At 37.8% G+C, this 15,637-nt stretch overlaps 1 protein-coding gene across 1 annotated transcript in view; it reads left to right on the top strand.

The window, feature by feature from the left end:
- tspan15 (tetraspanin 15) overlaps nucleotides 1–15,637 on the top strand; it is a 33,136-nt gene that overhangs the window by 4,714 nt on the left and 12,785 nt on the right. The window contains exons 2-4 of the mRNA XM_044346927.1: nucleotides 5,714–5,899; nucleotides 6,195–6,269; nucleotides 10,426–10,521. Coding sequence (XP_044202862.1) covers nucleotides 5,714–5,899; nucleotides 6,195–6,269; nucleotides 10,426–10,521 — 357 coding nt within the window. The remainder of the gene's footprint in view (nucleotides 1–5,713; nucleotides 5,900–6,194; nucleotides 6,270–10,425; nucleotides 10,522–15,637) is intronic.

The raw sequence follows: 15,637 nt of genomic DNA, 5'->3' as shown, positions 1-15,637 counted from the left end.
AAAATGTTTTTGCAATCGATGATTATTACAGTTTACCAGTGAAGAACTATTAATTTCTCAGGTGACACATTCAAGCCACCATATTAATTTGCGCTCATATAATTTACATAATAGAAAGTGGCATGAGGTGACACAAGTCACTGACTGTGACTTTGTCCCACAGTAAGTTCTTTATGTGTTTTATAAGACTTATTTCAGTGTGTTTATGTCTCATGTCTCCAGTTTATAGTCTGGTTTCAGAGCTCCATTTGAGTTTCTGCACTGTGTGCCGTCACAGCGGTTAGTCCAGCAATAGCACTGTGGAGTTGTTCTAGGTTGGAGTGGAGTGTAATAGGTTATATAATACAACTTCACCTTGGCCTAATGCCCTCATATTGGCACCAAGTCACCTGCAGCTAAGTGCATGCTGATAAACAGAGACCTGCTTGTGTTGATATATTATATCAGAACAATTTTAGTTAACGTGTTTAGATGAACCTGAGTGATTCATGAAACAGCAAGTAAAGGTTATCACTCATGAATGTTGACATATTCTATTGTTGGCAGAAATTTTGAGTTGTTTAAAATGCTTAAAGTGCTGTCCTCTGAATAGAAGGGACTTTGGGGTGGGCGGGTGGGCAACCAGTCAGCAGCGAGATACCATAACAGACAGCAAGCATGGACATGTAAGGAAAAGACATCATGGTGGAATATAAACAGTGGTTCATCAGAGCTCACAGATGGCTACTTATGTGAAACATTTCTGTTCTTTCCTTCCTCCTTGCTTCTCTCCTCCTCCTCTCTTCTTCCTCTCTGACATGTTGTCCATCTCAGTTCAGAAAAGGCTGAAGATTGATTGTGAAGAGGCAAAGTGCAATTCGCAACAGATGTGTCAAAGAATGAGGTGTTTGCAGTAGCAACATGTGATCCAACTGTCTTTCACAGTGAAGCTGTATGTGTGTGTGTGTGTGTGTGTGTGTGTGCGTGCGTGTGTGCGTGCGTGCGTGCGTGCGTGCGTGCGTGCGTGTGTGTTCTGAGAATCATCTTAAAGAGTAGTGATAACCACACTGCTACAGGTGTGAAGACAAGCAAAATGTCTTTTACTGTTTAATGTGATTGAAAATATGTTTAAACTGACTCAAACTAAAGTAAAACCACAGTGTATTACAAGTCGGTCTTCCTTTTTGTAATATGTTATGATTACATAGCGCCATTGTAATTGCAGAGATCTGGAAACATGACATAATTTCTAAAAATATGTACAACGGTGCAGCAAACACTATCACTGAGACAACCAGACAAGTTGTAAACAAACCCACAGGTTTCTCAAACTTATTTTGAAGAAAAAATGAACGGGAGCGATAAAATGAGCAACAAAAAGCTTTGTTTTTTTAAGAATAATCACCTTAGTTATAAAAAATAAAACTGAAATTGTAATAAACAATATCTTTCCTTCCTTATCTCTGCGTCCTTATGCAAAGAGTGTAAGCTCCAGTGAAGCACTGTATAGCTGTGTGGGATTATTCATATGAGGCAGGAAGTTGCAAGCAGGCTTATTTGACCCTCCCAGGATACATAAAGGATAAAAAAAAAAAGAATGTCACTATAAATTGTTCATTGGTGTTTTTCCAGTTCCTGCTTCAGCTGCTTGGCCACATTACAGACCTACATTTGCTCATGTGCTATTTGGCAGTAATTGAATCTGTGCAAGTGACCTTTTTTAATTTTAGATTTGCCTGGAGTTCATTGTAGGAACAGATGTGGTCACTTTATTTTGTTGTATTGCAATTATTTTCTACTTCAAACTTTATTAGACTTGCAAACTCATTATTAGACTTTAGTGTATGAGTGTAAGGGTTGTTGATAGTTTGCTTCATTCAGTGTCACTGTTGAGTGATGTGATGCTGATGGATAGATGTTTTGATCAGTGATCGGTCCATCAATGAAATGAGTCAACATAATCAGACTCTAAAATCCTTCTCACTGCATCCTTAATTAGAGTAATTAGACGGTGAGGTGCAATGATCCTCCAAACTAGCCATTTAATCTTTGGTAGAAGGTAATTCTAATGAAATCTGATCATGGGAAGAAATGTTATCCAGTCAGGAATTTGTTCAATGCTTTTAGCACCAGAAGTGGAATTCCACTTTCCTCTGTTGGGGAGGCAGCATGGATGGATATCTCTAAAACTCAGCAAATTATATCTGCATGGTTAGATAATATGAGGACCAAGTGGAAAAATGTGTGTTTTTTTTTTTCTTTTTAAATTTGTGTATATTGACCCTTTAAGCTTCTTTTTACTGTCAAAATGTCCCTGACTGTCATTGTCGCTGATTGCATATTTAGCTGCTGCCCGATGCTTATTTGATGCAGATTGCAAATAGAGCTTTGATGTATGTTAATGTGCCACTGGGTGATTGAAGGCACATAACTGGATATTCTGCCAGTTATTGTCTGACTGAACAATCAAGCTTCAGTCTCACTCAGTTATTCCTCTATTGTGCGGTGGGCAAAGCTCAGGTTTGTCTTAACTCTCGTCAGTGTTAACAAGGTCAGTGTAAAACAGTTAGTAAATTGATCAGATGGTGCTCCTTAAATGGAAAAGTTTGTTAATAGATCATTAAATTGAGTTTTTGTGAAAGGATCAAATTAAGAATTTTTAATACCAAGGAAATTAACCTTAATGTGACATATTCAGTCACAGTTAGGAACATGTAGTGGGTTAGTTGTACTGTATGTTCACTGCTGTTAGTTTTCAGTTCCTGAGTGAAACTGAATATCTCACCATGCAACACAGGCTCATTAAAACACACCAACAATCATATGTATGAGAGGAAAGCATGCGATTTGCATCCGTTATCAGCGATACACGACTTGAGTGAGACTACTTTCATTTCTGTTGCACAAAAACTAACTTGGCAGATGATCATATACACTACATATATATATTTTAACATAAGGAAGGCCAAACAACCTTCATTACAGGACTTCTTTGAATTTTAGTTTCAGCTTGAATGCTAACATGCTGACGTTCAGTAGGAATAATGTTCACCAGCTTAGTTTAGCTTGTTAGTATTGTCACAAACTGGCTCAGGAATGTGACAAAGAGGGAGTCCACGCAAGAGTATAAACAAATGTGATCTATTAAAACTAAAGTTAACACAAATAAACAAACCAAAAGAAGATGATGCAGGGTGGATGTCAGCGGGAGGAAAGAAGAGAGAGTGACCACATGAGCCAGCTTTTATAGCCTGGCAGGCCCAGGTGAACCAAATCAACTGATGACCCACCTCTGTCTGCCAGGGAATGTCATCAGTTTTGCAGGTATTTGGTCATTAACTAAAGTGTTAGACTAATTAGAATTTTGGTCTGATTGTGGCGTTAGAGGAAAAGTCGAGGATCACCAAAGTTATTACAAGTCATCCTGAGGGGGATGATCATTTCTGTAGCAAATTTCATGACAATTCATTCAATAGTTTGTTAGACATTTTGATCACAACCACAAATATGAACCTCATAGTGGCACTAGAGAAAAAGCCAGGGGTCTGGACACACTGTGGATTTTGGCCCCCATCACTTACATTGAAAGCCTATTTGAAGTGGATCTTTTAATGGCCTGTATGAACAGGAGGAATGATTACAGTGAGGAAAATCTCTGTTATCTTCAGTGTTCATATGGGCAGACTTTTTTGTCTTAAAAAAAATTAAATTGTCAACCTATCATTTAAGATTCATCCTCTGGGGACCATGAATATCTGTACAAAATGTCATGACAATCAATCCAATAGTTGTTGAGATATTTTAGTCTGGACACAAAGTTTTGGACAGATGTACTGACCAACACATTGACCTGCCAACATTGTCATCCACAGAGTCAGGCTGCTAACATAGAAAGAAATTCTAAAATGAAATGAAATGTGTGTTTGCATGAGTGTGTGTACAGTCTAGACAACAATCTGTTCCACAGCACTGTTTGTAAAAAGACTAAAACCAGACTTGAACTGGTAATCAAATTATGTTTGAGTAATTCAGTGAGAAAAAAAGATGTTTGTGTGTGTGAGAGAGAGAGTATGTGTATCCAAACATCACTGATTGTTCTCAGTAGATTCACTGTATCCAAACGAAAGTGCCTCAGAGAACCTAATTAAAGAAAGCTGTCATTTGCAATAACAACACTGAATTATCTGTTATTGAAGTCCACTTCAGTCTGGAGAAAATGCAGATTATAATTAGACTCTAATTAGGCTGTATGGTTTTAATTGCAGATATTTACTATTAAGGCTCTAGAGATTCATACAAATTGACCAACACTTGGGAATGTCAGTTTTATATTATCTAGATTTGGTCCACTGAAGATGTAAAAAATGTGGTTTAAATGGGACTCTAGAAGCAAAGAGATGACTGTGCACCTTCACTGATCTGCTTCCGTGTTTATGTCCAGTATAAAAGGCACAGATCTCTTGTTACGTGGTCTGCCGTGTTCCTGTCTTAATGTTGATTTTGTAGAGACAGTAGCTGCTGCTGAGTCATGCAATGTTGTCATCTAAACAGGTTTGTTCACATGAACACTTCAATAGGCCTTTTCACAGAAGATATTTTGACATGTCACGGTAGGAAAAGTACAGGTGTAAATAATTAAATTAATGATGGATGATTTCCATTCATCTGCCTGAGTTTCAGGGTCCTGGTATTGTGCGTGCTGGCTCGCTGTCACGGCTTTAATAGAACGGAGCCATCATTAATGTTATTAGTAACACTTGTGCTTTTCTTATGAAGTCAAAATGTCTGCTGTGGAATGAGCCTAAACTTACTGCATGCCAGTACGGCAACAACATTAGCACATGTTCCACTGCTCCAGTATGTAACTTCTATGTCCATAATGTATGTTGTTCATAAAATATACTATATTTTATATTATCTTTATCATTACAAGAATTACAGAATTATTAAGTATCATCTTTCTTATGTTTTTATTACTAGGGAGCAAAACTTTGAGGTAGTCATTTGGCTTAATAGCAATATAATCCATGTAGTAGTGTAATCTGGTAGTTAGTCTTTTTTAGTCTTTAAATATTAAGTAGTTTATAATTTCTGTAAAACTAGAATATATAAGGGACCAAATAGAATAATGTGATCCCTTATATTTAATAAATAGAATCAATAAGGGATTTTTAAATGATTCCTATTTGATAAGCTGATTTGATAATAAAGATTCAGATTTGATTAAAAAATCCAAACACTCACTGAGCACTTTCTTGGGAACATCTGTGCAATCTAATGTAATCCAATATAACAGCTCTGCTATAAATTCTGATTTTATAAAGCTTATACATTTTCAGTTTTTGTTGACATTGTCAGAAAGTAATTCTACTTTATGTTTATTATTTAGGTCATAGTGGGTGGTGATGGTGTACTGGAGTGTATTATATTCAAAAGTGTTTCTAATATTTTGCTCCCTTCAAAGTAGAGAAGTATACTTTATGGCAGAGTTGTTATATTGGGTTGTAATTGATTGCACAGTTTCTAATAAAGTGCTCGTTGAGTTTATGTATGTAATCTAGTGACCACATGACTGTCACCATCAGGTCAAATTTTGTATTGTAAAGTCTTTGGGGAATTCATGACCTTTGACTTAGTTTCTTGTTTTAGTCGTGAATTTACATACCTGCATGTTTGCCATCATTTTTCAGCTGTTGGACTAATCAGTGCTAACTGCTTCTGTTTGTGTCTCCAGTTGATAGGCGCCTGCATCCTGGCAATAGGCATCTATGCTGAGGTGGAGAGACAGCGTTACAAGACACTGCAGGGGATGTTTTTGGCCCCGGCTATAATCCTGATCCTTCTGGGAGTCGTCATGTTTATTGTTTCATTCATAGGAGTCTTGGCTTCACTGAGGGATAATCTAACTCTATTGAAAGTGGTGAGTGGTGTGCTAAGACAGTGGTTGAAGGACATTATACACGTCATAGCTGTGCATTTATGTAAAAACCTTCTATGCAACCAAACTGTGAGAGACATAGCTTTATAGCAATTGTGAAACCTAGAAAATGAATTTTGTTTTTATTTAAAAAAAAATGGTTGTTGTCTTTTTAATCCCAAAAAACATTACAACCAGTGCTTAATATTGTTACAGATCAATAATTAAATTTCAAGTATATAATGGCTTAGTCCGATTGATTTAAAGGCTCTTCTTTCTGTCATCTGATTGGTCACAGTTCATGTACACGCTGACTGTGTGTCTGCTCCTGGAGCTGCTGGGAGGAATCGTGGCGCTGGTGTTCCGCAACCAGGTGAGCTGTCCACGATGTCGGTTAATAACCTGACAATTAAAAACTTTACCACCTCAGCGGGGTAGGCAGTGAAATAAGTTTTACCTCTTATAGTGGGGACACAGGATAACAACCAAATCTTTACCTTTTGAGGAAGTAAACTGATATTGTTCATCACAAGGACGTGATCCAAACCACACTGACCATCACAAAAAAAGCTCAAAAATATTTAGAATTATAATTTGCTACCTTGGGACTAATCGAGATCAACATGCATCAAATACCGTATGACTCTTCTTAATACTGAAGCATCCTGAACTCTATTTTAGCTTCATATTAGCACCTAAATATGTCTTTAAGTGCATAAGGATGCCCTCCTGATGTTTTCATTTCAAATGTAAACTGGTATTATCACTGAATGAACCAACTACATTACATCACACGTAAAAAAACATACTGTAAATATTTTTTCATCTGTATAATCTTTATTCAGTGGGATGACATATTTTAAATTTAGGTCATTATGTTTCCTACTTCCTTAAATTTGTCACCACGTGGTATATTTTAGATATATAATAAACTTCTCCATGCAGTTATTATAATATCTCTCTTTGATGAGAGATATTATAATATCTTCAGACTTCAAGGACACCACATTGAAACCTTATGTGCTCATATTTCTTGGCAGGAAATGCTCAGAGACGATATAATCAGAATTAATCTGTTCAAATAGTAGATTGGATTTACATTTGTATAATATCAGTATGCTAACAGATCGTTCTGCTCCACTCCACTCTCTCTTTCTTCTCTTTGTCTCTCTCATATTCTTTTTTGTTTCTCTTTCTTTTTTATTTTTTGCTCATCTTGGTCTTCAGTTTTTGATCACTTCTCCCTCCCTGCAATAAAATCTAATAATGTTCTGTTCTCACTCAACACAGCGTGATGTGTTTTTCTTTTTTTGCAGTCGTGACTCAGCAAGCAGCTTCTTCCACAACAGGTTATAATCATGAGCAACACTTAGTGTATTAAAAAAAGAAAGGAAGGAAAGACTATTATGATCCAGACACCATAAATTATCAGTTGACATGTTCAGACTAGAATAGCATTTTGAATGGCCTTTTCTTTTTGTCTTTTTTGAATGCAGTAACCGTTTTGGTTGTTCAATGATGCACTGTAGGTGGGGGATTTAAAATGCAGTGTTTGTAGTGTTTGTTCTGACAAAGAGGCAACTGGCTCAGTAATCTGGACCACCTGCCAGCGAATCCCCATCAGGCAACATGACTTGAACATTCTCGTCTGCTGTGCTAGTAATGAATTCTGCTGCTTTTAAACTACTATTAATGCAAACAAAGTAATTCCTATTGCTGCTTCATATTAAGAGCCTCTCACTTTGAACCATTTAAATGTAAAACAGTTACAGGAAGTGCAGCCTTAGTTATCAAAGTTAATGATGGTACTAACTCGTTGGTCTCCGAAGACCTCAAGACATCTGCGTTCTTTTGCGCTTTTTCAGAAGTGGCACAGTTTTAAATATTGAAAGGGAGGAATAGTTCAAGAGGAGACAAGTGAGTTGGTTAGATGAAGAGCTGCAGGTGGCAGGAGTTTGTTGCAGCCATGTCAGAAAATCTCTTGAACAGCATGCCACATTACCGCAGCATCTGTGGTTTCATTCTGGCAGCGGACCTTTATTGCATGTTACAACCCATCTCTCTCTCCACTAGGTTCCTGTCATCTCTTAACTGTCACTATCTAATTGAGCCACAAAATGTTCCCAAGTTGATACAGAGCAAAAACAGAGCCGAAGGAGAGTAAGTTTTGGACTTAAGCTGAAAATATACTTTCAGTGTCTGCGAGCGTCCACTAGAGTCCGCGTGACGTAAATGTCGCCATCAGAGGGTGTACGTGTAGGCTCTGTGTGGACATCCGTTTATCTCCAATTTGTTGTGACGTGGTCTGCACGGTCACAATGCTGTCTTCCTGTAGACGCTGATCTACCGCGCATGTGTGAAACGCGTCCTCCGAGCGGACTCCAGAAGGTAGTGTAAACAGAACAACTACGGTGTATAAATGAAGCTTCATATTCATCAGGTGAACAGAAACACAACTTCAAATTAATGATAATGTCGCTCAGAAACTGCTGGATGTGTCAATTAGCAACTACAAGTTCACCATATCGACTTAAAAGGTGATGATATGTCAGTGTTGTGTTCACAGCCCCCAAGTGGCCAAAAAAAACAGTTAATGCAGGTGTAAAATTTTGTGACCAAAATTTTCAAATAATTTTTAAACAGTATCATATGTTTATTATTGGTTGCTATAAACTTTAAAAATTGTTGGTGAGCATACTGGAAAAATACTAACAGAGCCTACAAAATATGCTGACGTCCTTTAATATGTAGATTTTTTTATTGGAGTAGAATTAGAAAATAGTTTCTTGTCTTGTCTCTAACAGGTACCGCTGCCTGAAACTGTATCTGTAATTAAAACAGTGTGCTGAATAACAAATCCTCATTTACTCCTTCATTTTGTTTTTGTATGTGTGTGATTTAATGGAAGTCGTTTGAAGAAATATTGGACAAAAGAAACAGCTGCATCATTTGTCTTTTTTTTTAATGGTTTTGTACCACAGATGTACTGAGGAGAACTTCTTTTTTTCCCGTCTCATCAAGATCACGTTACAACTGATGATGCATGAGCACATTAAAGTGCCTCATGTCAGAATAAAACCTTGGATGTTTGAAGTCAACATTTTAGGAATTATACAATGTATTTCAGTTCCAGGTTATAAAGAATGAATTTTTGGGGTTGTTATACTTGCTTTACACAAAAAAAAATCACACCTTGAGAACTCATCATGTAACAGAATCTGGAAGAAGATTATTGCTAATGTGGTCATGCATCTGTAATTCATAGTTAGCCAAATTGAGATTCTGTCAGTCCCCTAGTGAGATATTCATTGCATCAGTTTTTGCATCCGTTTTCTTCATAAAAACTCTTCATTCATGAATATCTCGATGTGGCTCTGTGGGGGAAAGCGTCAGTTTCCGCATCTGTCGTATTTCCTCTCTCTAATGCTTTTTAATCATCTCGTTTACATGATAGTTTCATTAAAGATAATGGCCTGTCTTCGGAGAAGTTTTTCAATAATACAATCAATGCATTTTATTGTTTATCTCTTATTCGTCAAAAGAAAAGCTAAATTATCTCATCAAGGCAACATTATGCTTGTAGATTTCAGTGTTTTAATGGCTTCTCATATATCAGTCCGTTATTTTACCGTCATCTCATTTACATTGAGATTAAAATAATACAGCAGTGCATGAGAAATGTGCACACTCAATGAGATTTCACTGTCTGTCCTTTATAAGTCGATTTTTATAAAGGCTGACTTTCTTTTTGCATCTCATTTCCATTAACATCGTGTTTAATATGATAATGTCATGTGAGCTTATAGTGAGTTCTTTAATAGAGGTCCAGTGTCCTCTGCCTCAGTGGACTAACTCCAAGTCTTTAAATCTGCACATTGTAAGTGGATTAAAAGTGGCTGCCTTGCCCCTATAGATTCACTGTGAAGACCTGATATGAGGAGGAAAATAAATTACATGATACGTTCAGTCCCTTTTAATATCTGTGACTCTCATGAGGAAGGCAGTCTCAATTTATTATCACTAATGGTTAAAAGAGAATATGATGGAGCATCATCGGGCCTGAATGGGGTAAAAAAAACAAAAAAACAAAGATTTGTTGCCCCCATCTTCAATGAACTACAAATAAGACTATTGTATCACAAACAGAATTTAGTGGAGTGAAATTAGTGGACTAAATGGAAACATTGAATGAAAATCTCTCTGTGAATGTACTTAATAGAGTTGAAAAATATTCATTCTCAGTCTCTTGATACACTGATACAGTACATTAACCTAACGTGACCCAGCTGCACCAGATTGTGACTGACAGATGTGAGCTGTCAAACTGTCATGTTTTAATATTCCAGTTCAGTGAATCAGTCACCTTGACTAATCAGGACATTTCCTCTTCCGACTCCTGCCATTTTGACACATTGATTGTAGATCAGCTGTGTCATGGAATCATAACAAACATGGTGACATTACCCCCCACACCCCCTTCACTCCGTTAACACCCACAAACTGTCTCGTGTTTTTCTCTTGTCATACAGACGGTGGACTTGGTGAACAAAAACATCCGAAGAGGCATAGTGAACTACTATGATGACCTGGACTTCAAAAACATAATGGACTTTGTTCAGAAGAAGGTAGAGTCATGTTATTCCTTTACTGTCATTTGAACATTCCTTTCATCAAGTGTCAGGACTGAAGAGGCTGTGTTAGCTAAGTTATATATATAAATTACGAATAGCTTATTATGTGCTGCAGTACACACGACAAGCCTGTTTGGCATTACAAAGCGGACCCAAGATTTGTCAGATGAAACGGCACCACTAGTGAACTGATAATCACAGCAAGTTGTGCCCAAAATAATCAGAAAACTGTGCCGAGCTATCACTGTGCACCTGCTCCCCAAGTACACTTTGCTGCCACACACACAGCCTGACGCTGAAGATCTCATTACCAGCTCAAGTACATGGGGGAAGCATTGTCTGGGGGCAGCAGACTGGTCACAAATTGAAATTAGGCAGCCTGCAAATACTCCACTGATGAGCAGGAGAGAAAATGTTCCATCAGTCTGCAGGCTACATACAGGACCGTTACAGGAGGTCATTCCTGCCCACAGCAATAATCATCTACAATGACTTCCCTCTGCCGGGAGGAGAGACTCCTCCACTGAGTGGCAATGCACAATGCACATTTTACATTTAATATGCACATTAATAGCAATAACTTGCCTTATGTTTAAAATTATATTTTTATTCTGTTTTTATCTATCTATATATCTGTCTATCTATTCTCCATCCATCCATCATTAAGGAATGTGCAAACAGCAGAGTTACCAGCAACAGTACCGGTTTGCTCAACCAATTGACTTGATTGAATGGTCTTTTGGGTGTGTGAAAGGCCCAAAAGTTGCTACTTGGCTGATACTGGCAGATAATTCAGTGGTTTAAGGAGGTTGAAGCATCTGCCTCGATTTAAATCCCTCTGTGATGGAACAGATCAGTTTTTCAACACCCCAATCCAAAAGTCTGAACTTTCACACATTTGTAAACTCCATTCATGTCTTAAAGAAACTATAGCCAATATTTTATCTAATAAGAATGAGTTAAATGTGTAATGTGACAGGTGTCGATCATTGTGAAGCTCTGTGGAGCTTCATCACTTTTTTCAGCTCAAGGATAGGATATTAACTTTTTTACAAGAGCTTTTTTGCCCTAATGAAATATGTTTCGGGGGCATTTGGATAATTTCCAGGGCAATTTTTTCAAATGATGGGAAATACCTTAGTTCTCTGTTGCATGACAGACCTATATTCAATGACTCTTTAAAGATAGTGAAATGAGCAGCCGAACTTATAATGCAAGAATATTTAGTGAGTAAAATGACTCACACTGAGTTGTAATCCCAGTTACAGATTATAACTGTGGGTATTTCTCCCCATTTAATGCATATTTTATTTTCAAAAGTATAAACAATAAATACAACTTTACATAACAATGTCACAGTTCAACATCTCAGCAACATTGCTGATTGTCTGGCATGTTATGTTTGGCACTCTATAAATAACATGCACTATGACAGCTTTGCCTTTTTAGGCACAGGGCAGACTGGGAGAGGGTCAGTAACTGGAACTGATAGTAACTCAACTGGAAGTGTGACAGGTTTGCGAATTAAAAAACACTCCATGTCGGTAATGTTACCATTAGCTGTCATGACTACCTCACAACCTCGCAACACTGGAGTGGGAGGAGGGGGCGGGGTTGTGCAGATGCTGAAGCCCTGCTGGCACAGCCATTTCTGAGTTGCACTTTTACTACAGAGCAAAATACAGACACGCTTTACAAAATGTATTAAGTCTTTGTTTAATGGTTTATTTTACGAGGGCATTTCGCCCTGAGCCCCCGATAATTTCCGACGCTGTTCAGCACATTGTTTTGGTTTCACAGCCTGCAACTTTACTGTTTCGGCTCACTGCTCTCATAGTGTCATTTTCAGCAGGAAGCTATTATCACCACAAAAAAAAAACAACCCAAAAAAACAGCGATAAACCCACTGAATACTACCTGCCCAGGACCAAACAGCAGACAGACAAAGTTAGTGATAAGCTGGTGAACATGGGGGAGCATTTAGCAGCTAAAGAGCCAGATTATTTTCCCCCCAGTATTTGTGGAGATGAAAAACAGAGCTTAAGGAGAGTGAGTGTTGGACTTGCATTCAACAGGTGGACAGAAACACAACTCCAAATTTATAATAGTTAATAATATTTGTTGCTTCTGGAGAGACAACAAAAATTTTGTCTGTGCAGATGTTTTGGTCAAATAATATTTGATTTGACATGCCATCCGGGTGACATTCAACAGGAGTTTTGCAAGTTTACCTTCAAAAGCAGCTCCACTTCATCATCAGTCCAAACAAAGGCGACCTTTTGCAGAAGATTTTTTAATGTTTACCTTGTGATGTGCTGTTTGGAGAGCTTAACGTGCTGGCACTCTGATCTGCATGCTCTGATAACAACAAATAGTACTTCAGTAATGGTACGAAGTCATTTGGCAGCAGCAGCATAAAGCTTCTTCTATATTTTTCCTGTCATGGTGAAAAGCTGCTGGATGGCTCAAAAAACCTGCGATAGAAGAGATTTAGGTGTTATTCTGGAGGACTTGGGGAAAAACAATCAGAAAACCTTAGTGGGGATTCAGGCTGTTTACACACATAAATGGGGTTTGTGGATTTATCCGTGTTTATGAGGACAGTGGCCTGAATGCAGCCTTACTCATGTGTTTGAGTTGAATCAATTGTGACACATTTTGTCTGGTAGTTAATAAGATGGGATAAAATACCTTTTTTTTTTTACTTACTGCTGAGTACAGTACTGTACTTACTGTTCTTTTCCACTATTATTTTTAGTGTGAAGTGGTATCACCTGACCATTTAAAAAAAAAAAACAAAAAAAAGCATTTGAATAATTGTAATATTTAATCTGTATTGCAATACTGTGTTCATGTCAGTTGTAGACATCTTGAGATAAAGCAGTGGAAATCATGTCTAGTACATGAAATTTCAGAGCAAAGATATTGATTAAATATATCAAAGAAGCTCCAAGACAACCACCAATGATTTATGATTCAATCATAACTGCTTAAAGTACCCTGTGGCGCTACTAGTAGCATGATGGAGCAATGTTTTTATAAACGGGTCGCAGGCAGCACAATTCACATGCTGCCATTGGTTTCACACTACTTTGATTGATAGTTGGTGTTAATATGCCCACAAAGGCTGTGAAGAAGTAAACATGGATATAAACAATGTAGGATTTAAAAGCTCATTCAACACAGTTGTTTAACCACAAGGATACACACACTGTTTTTGTGAGTAACACTAAGTGTAAACAGAACTTTTGTTTGTTTACAAGAAAACACTATAGGGCAGCTTTAATATATTTGTCTGAATCATCATCTGTGTAGTTTGAACAGGTCAGTGAAATAAGAGAGTTACCTGTGAGATACAAAGTGAAGTGTAAACTCAACAGAAAGTATCTTAAAAAATATCATATCATATGATATCAACAGGCAATAATATTTACTGAGAATTACAACAGCAAAGTAAGACTGATTGTCAACACGATAATCTGCAGGACGCCAACTTTCTGGAGTTTGTCTTTCCCCCACCTCTCTCTCCGGCTTCAGCCCTCTGACAAGCTGACATTAGATAAGACCTGCCCTCTTGATGCTTGGCAACCAATCAAAATACAAATGACCACTTGTGATCGTGACACTTTCCTACACTCATGATCTGACAAGCACTTCAGCGTCCTGCAGTGATTGCTCTGGTGTGCAGAGATGTGAAAGTATGTGCCTTCAGGGAGAGACTGTGTGTGTGTCTGTGTGTGCGTTTCACCCCTCTCTTGTAACAGCAGGCTTTCCCGCCACCTTCAAGTGTATTTCTAACAGGTATAAACCATCCTGCCTTTAGACGTGTTCAGACACTTTGTGCGAAGTGGTTAGTTTGAAGCATACTGAACCTTTTAACCCAGTGTTTTTCATCCCACTTGTCAAAGCCCACCTGTTAGCTTTTTGTTCCAGCTGTGAACATGTGGAGGCCTAAATTGTATCAAATGTGCAACAACAGGAAATGAGAAAAATCTAATCCTGGAGCCATGACACAAATCCATGGATTAGTGGCGGGTCATATCATATCCTGCATTAAGTTAATTTCATGCTAACCTTTATATTCCCTGCGTCTCAGTATTTTAATGGAAATGTCCCACAAGCAGTGGCTGAATGTGTCTTCAACGCTGGAAAAGACAACGAAGGCCTTTCTTCCCCCCACGCAATTACATCGCATAATTAATCAAAATACTAATCAAAGTATTGATTACTGCGGTGTCTTATTGTGAGAAGCTGCAATTTTTCATTTCCGTCATCAGTGGAAACCTAAGCAACTTCAGACACCCACCCACACTAACACCAAACACCACATAGCTTGAATATATCAGAGCATTTTGAAACACAATTTACCTTGCATTCGCAGTGTTCAGTGCTCCCACAGCCATTGCATCACTGCAAACAACAAGGCCATTCAGTCATTTGAACAGACACTGACTTCATTTCCTCAGTGCTGTGTGGTTGTTTGACACAAAAGTGATCATGCATATTTATAAGTTCATTTTGGATTCATTACAGGAGGCGTAATGGCACTTAGGCAAGTCAAGTGTATTTACATAGTGTGTTTTATTACAAATACAATGTGCTTTACATTAAAAAAACAACAAGTAGTGTGTGTGTGTATATATATAAACATTTAATAAATAATATTAAGAAAATGCAATAACAAACAAGAAAAACAAACAATGGCCAAAACACATTATAAACCCTGCAAACACGCAACCGATTAGTAACTAATTAAAATTCTGTGTTGACACCTGCACCACATCTGGATCTGGAGTTACAAAACCACTGCATAATGACCTGAGAGGTTTAACTGGATTGTAGTCAGTGCAGGTCAGGAAGAAGTGGTTCAAAGATAACAGCAGTCATACAAAGCATTCACCTCAGTGGCCACTAAAGTAATGTGAGTCACAGAGAAAAACACTTTCTTAAATAGGAGAATTATGTAACCAGAGGCAACAAAATGAACAGAATCAAAGCCTTAATGCGATGTAAAATGATAGGTCAATGTTGACCTCTCAGAAGAACACATCTGTCACTCTGCTTGTCTGTTATTGGCACCTGGCCTCATCTGTTAGAGCCGGAGAAGCCC

Source organism: Thunnus albacares, chromosome 1 (assembly GCF_914725855.1).
Source record: "Thunnus albacares chromosome 1, fThuAlb1.1, whole genome shotgun sequence".
Taxonomy (NCBI): Eukaryota; Metazoa; Chordata; class Actinopteri; order Scombriformes; family Scombridae; genus Thunnus; species Thunnus albacares.
The sequence above is the reverse complement of the archived record's forward strand: the minus strand, read 5'-3'. Positions and strand labels throughout refer to the sequence as shown.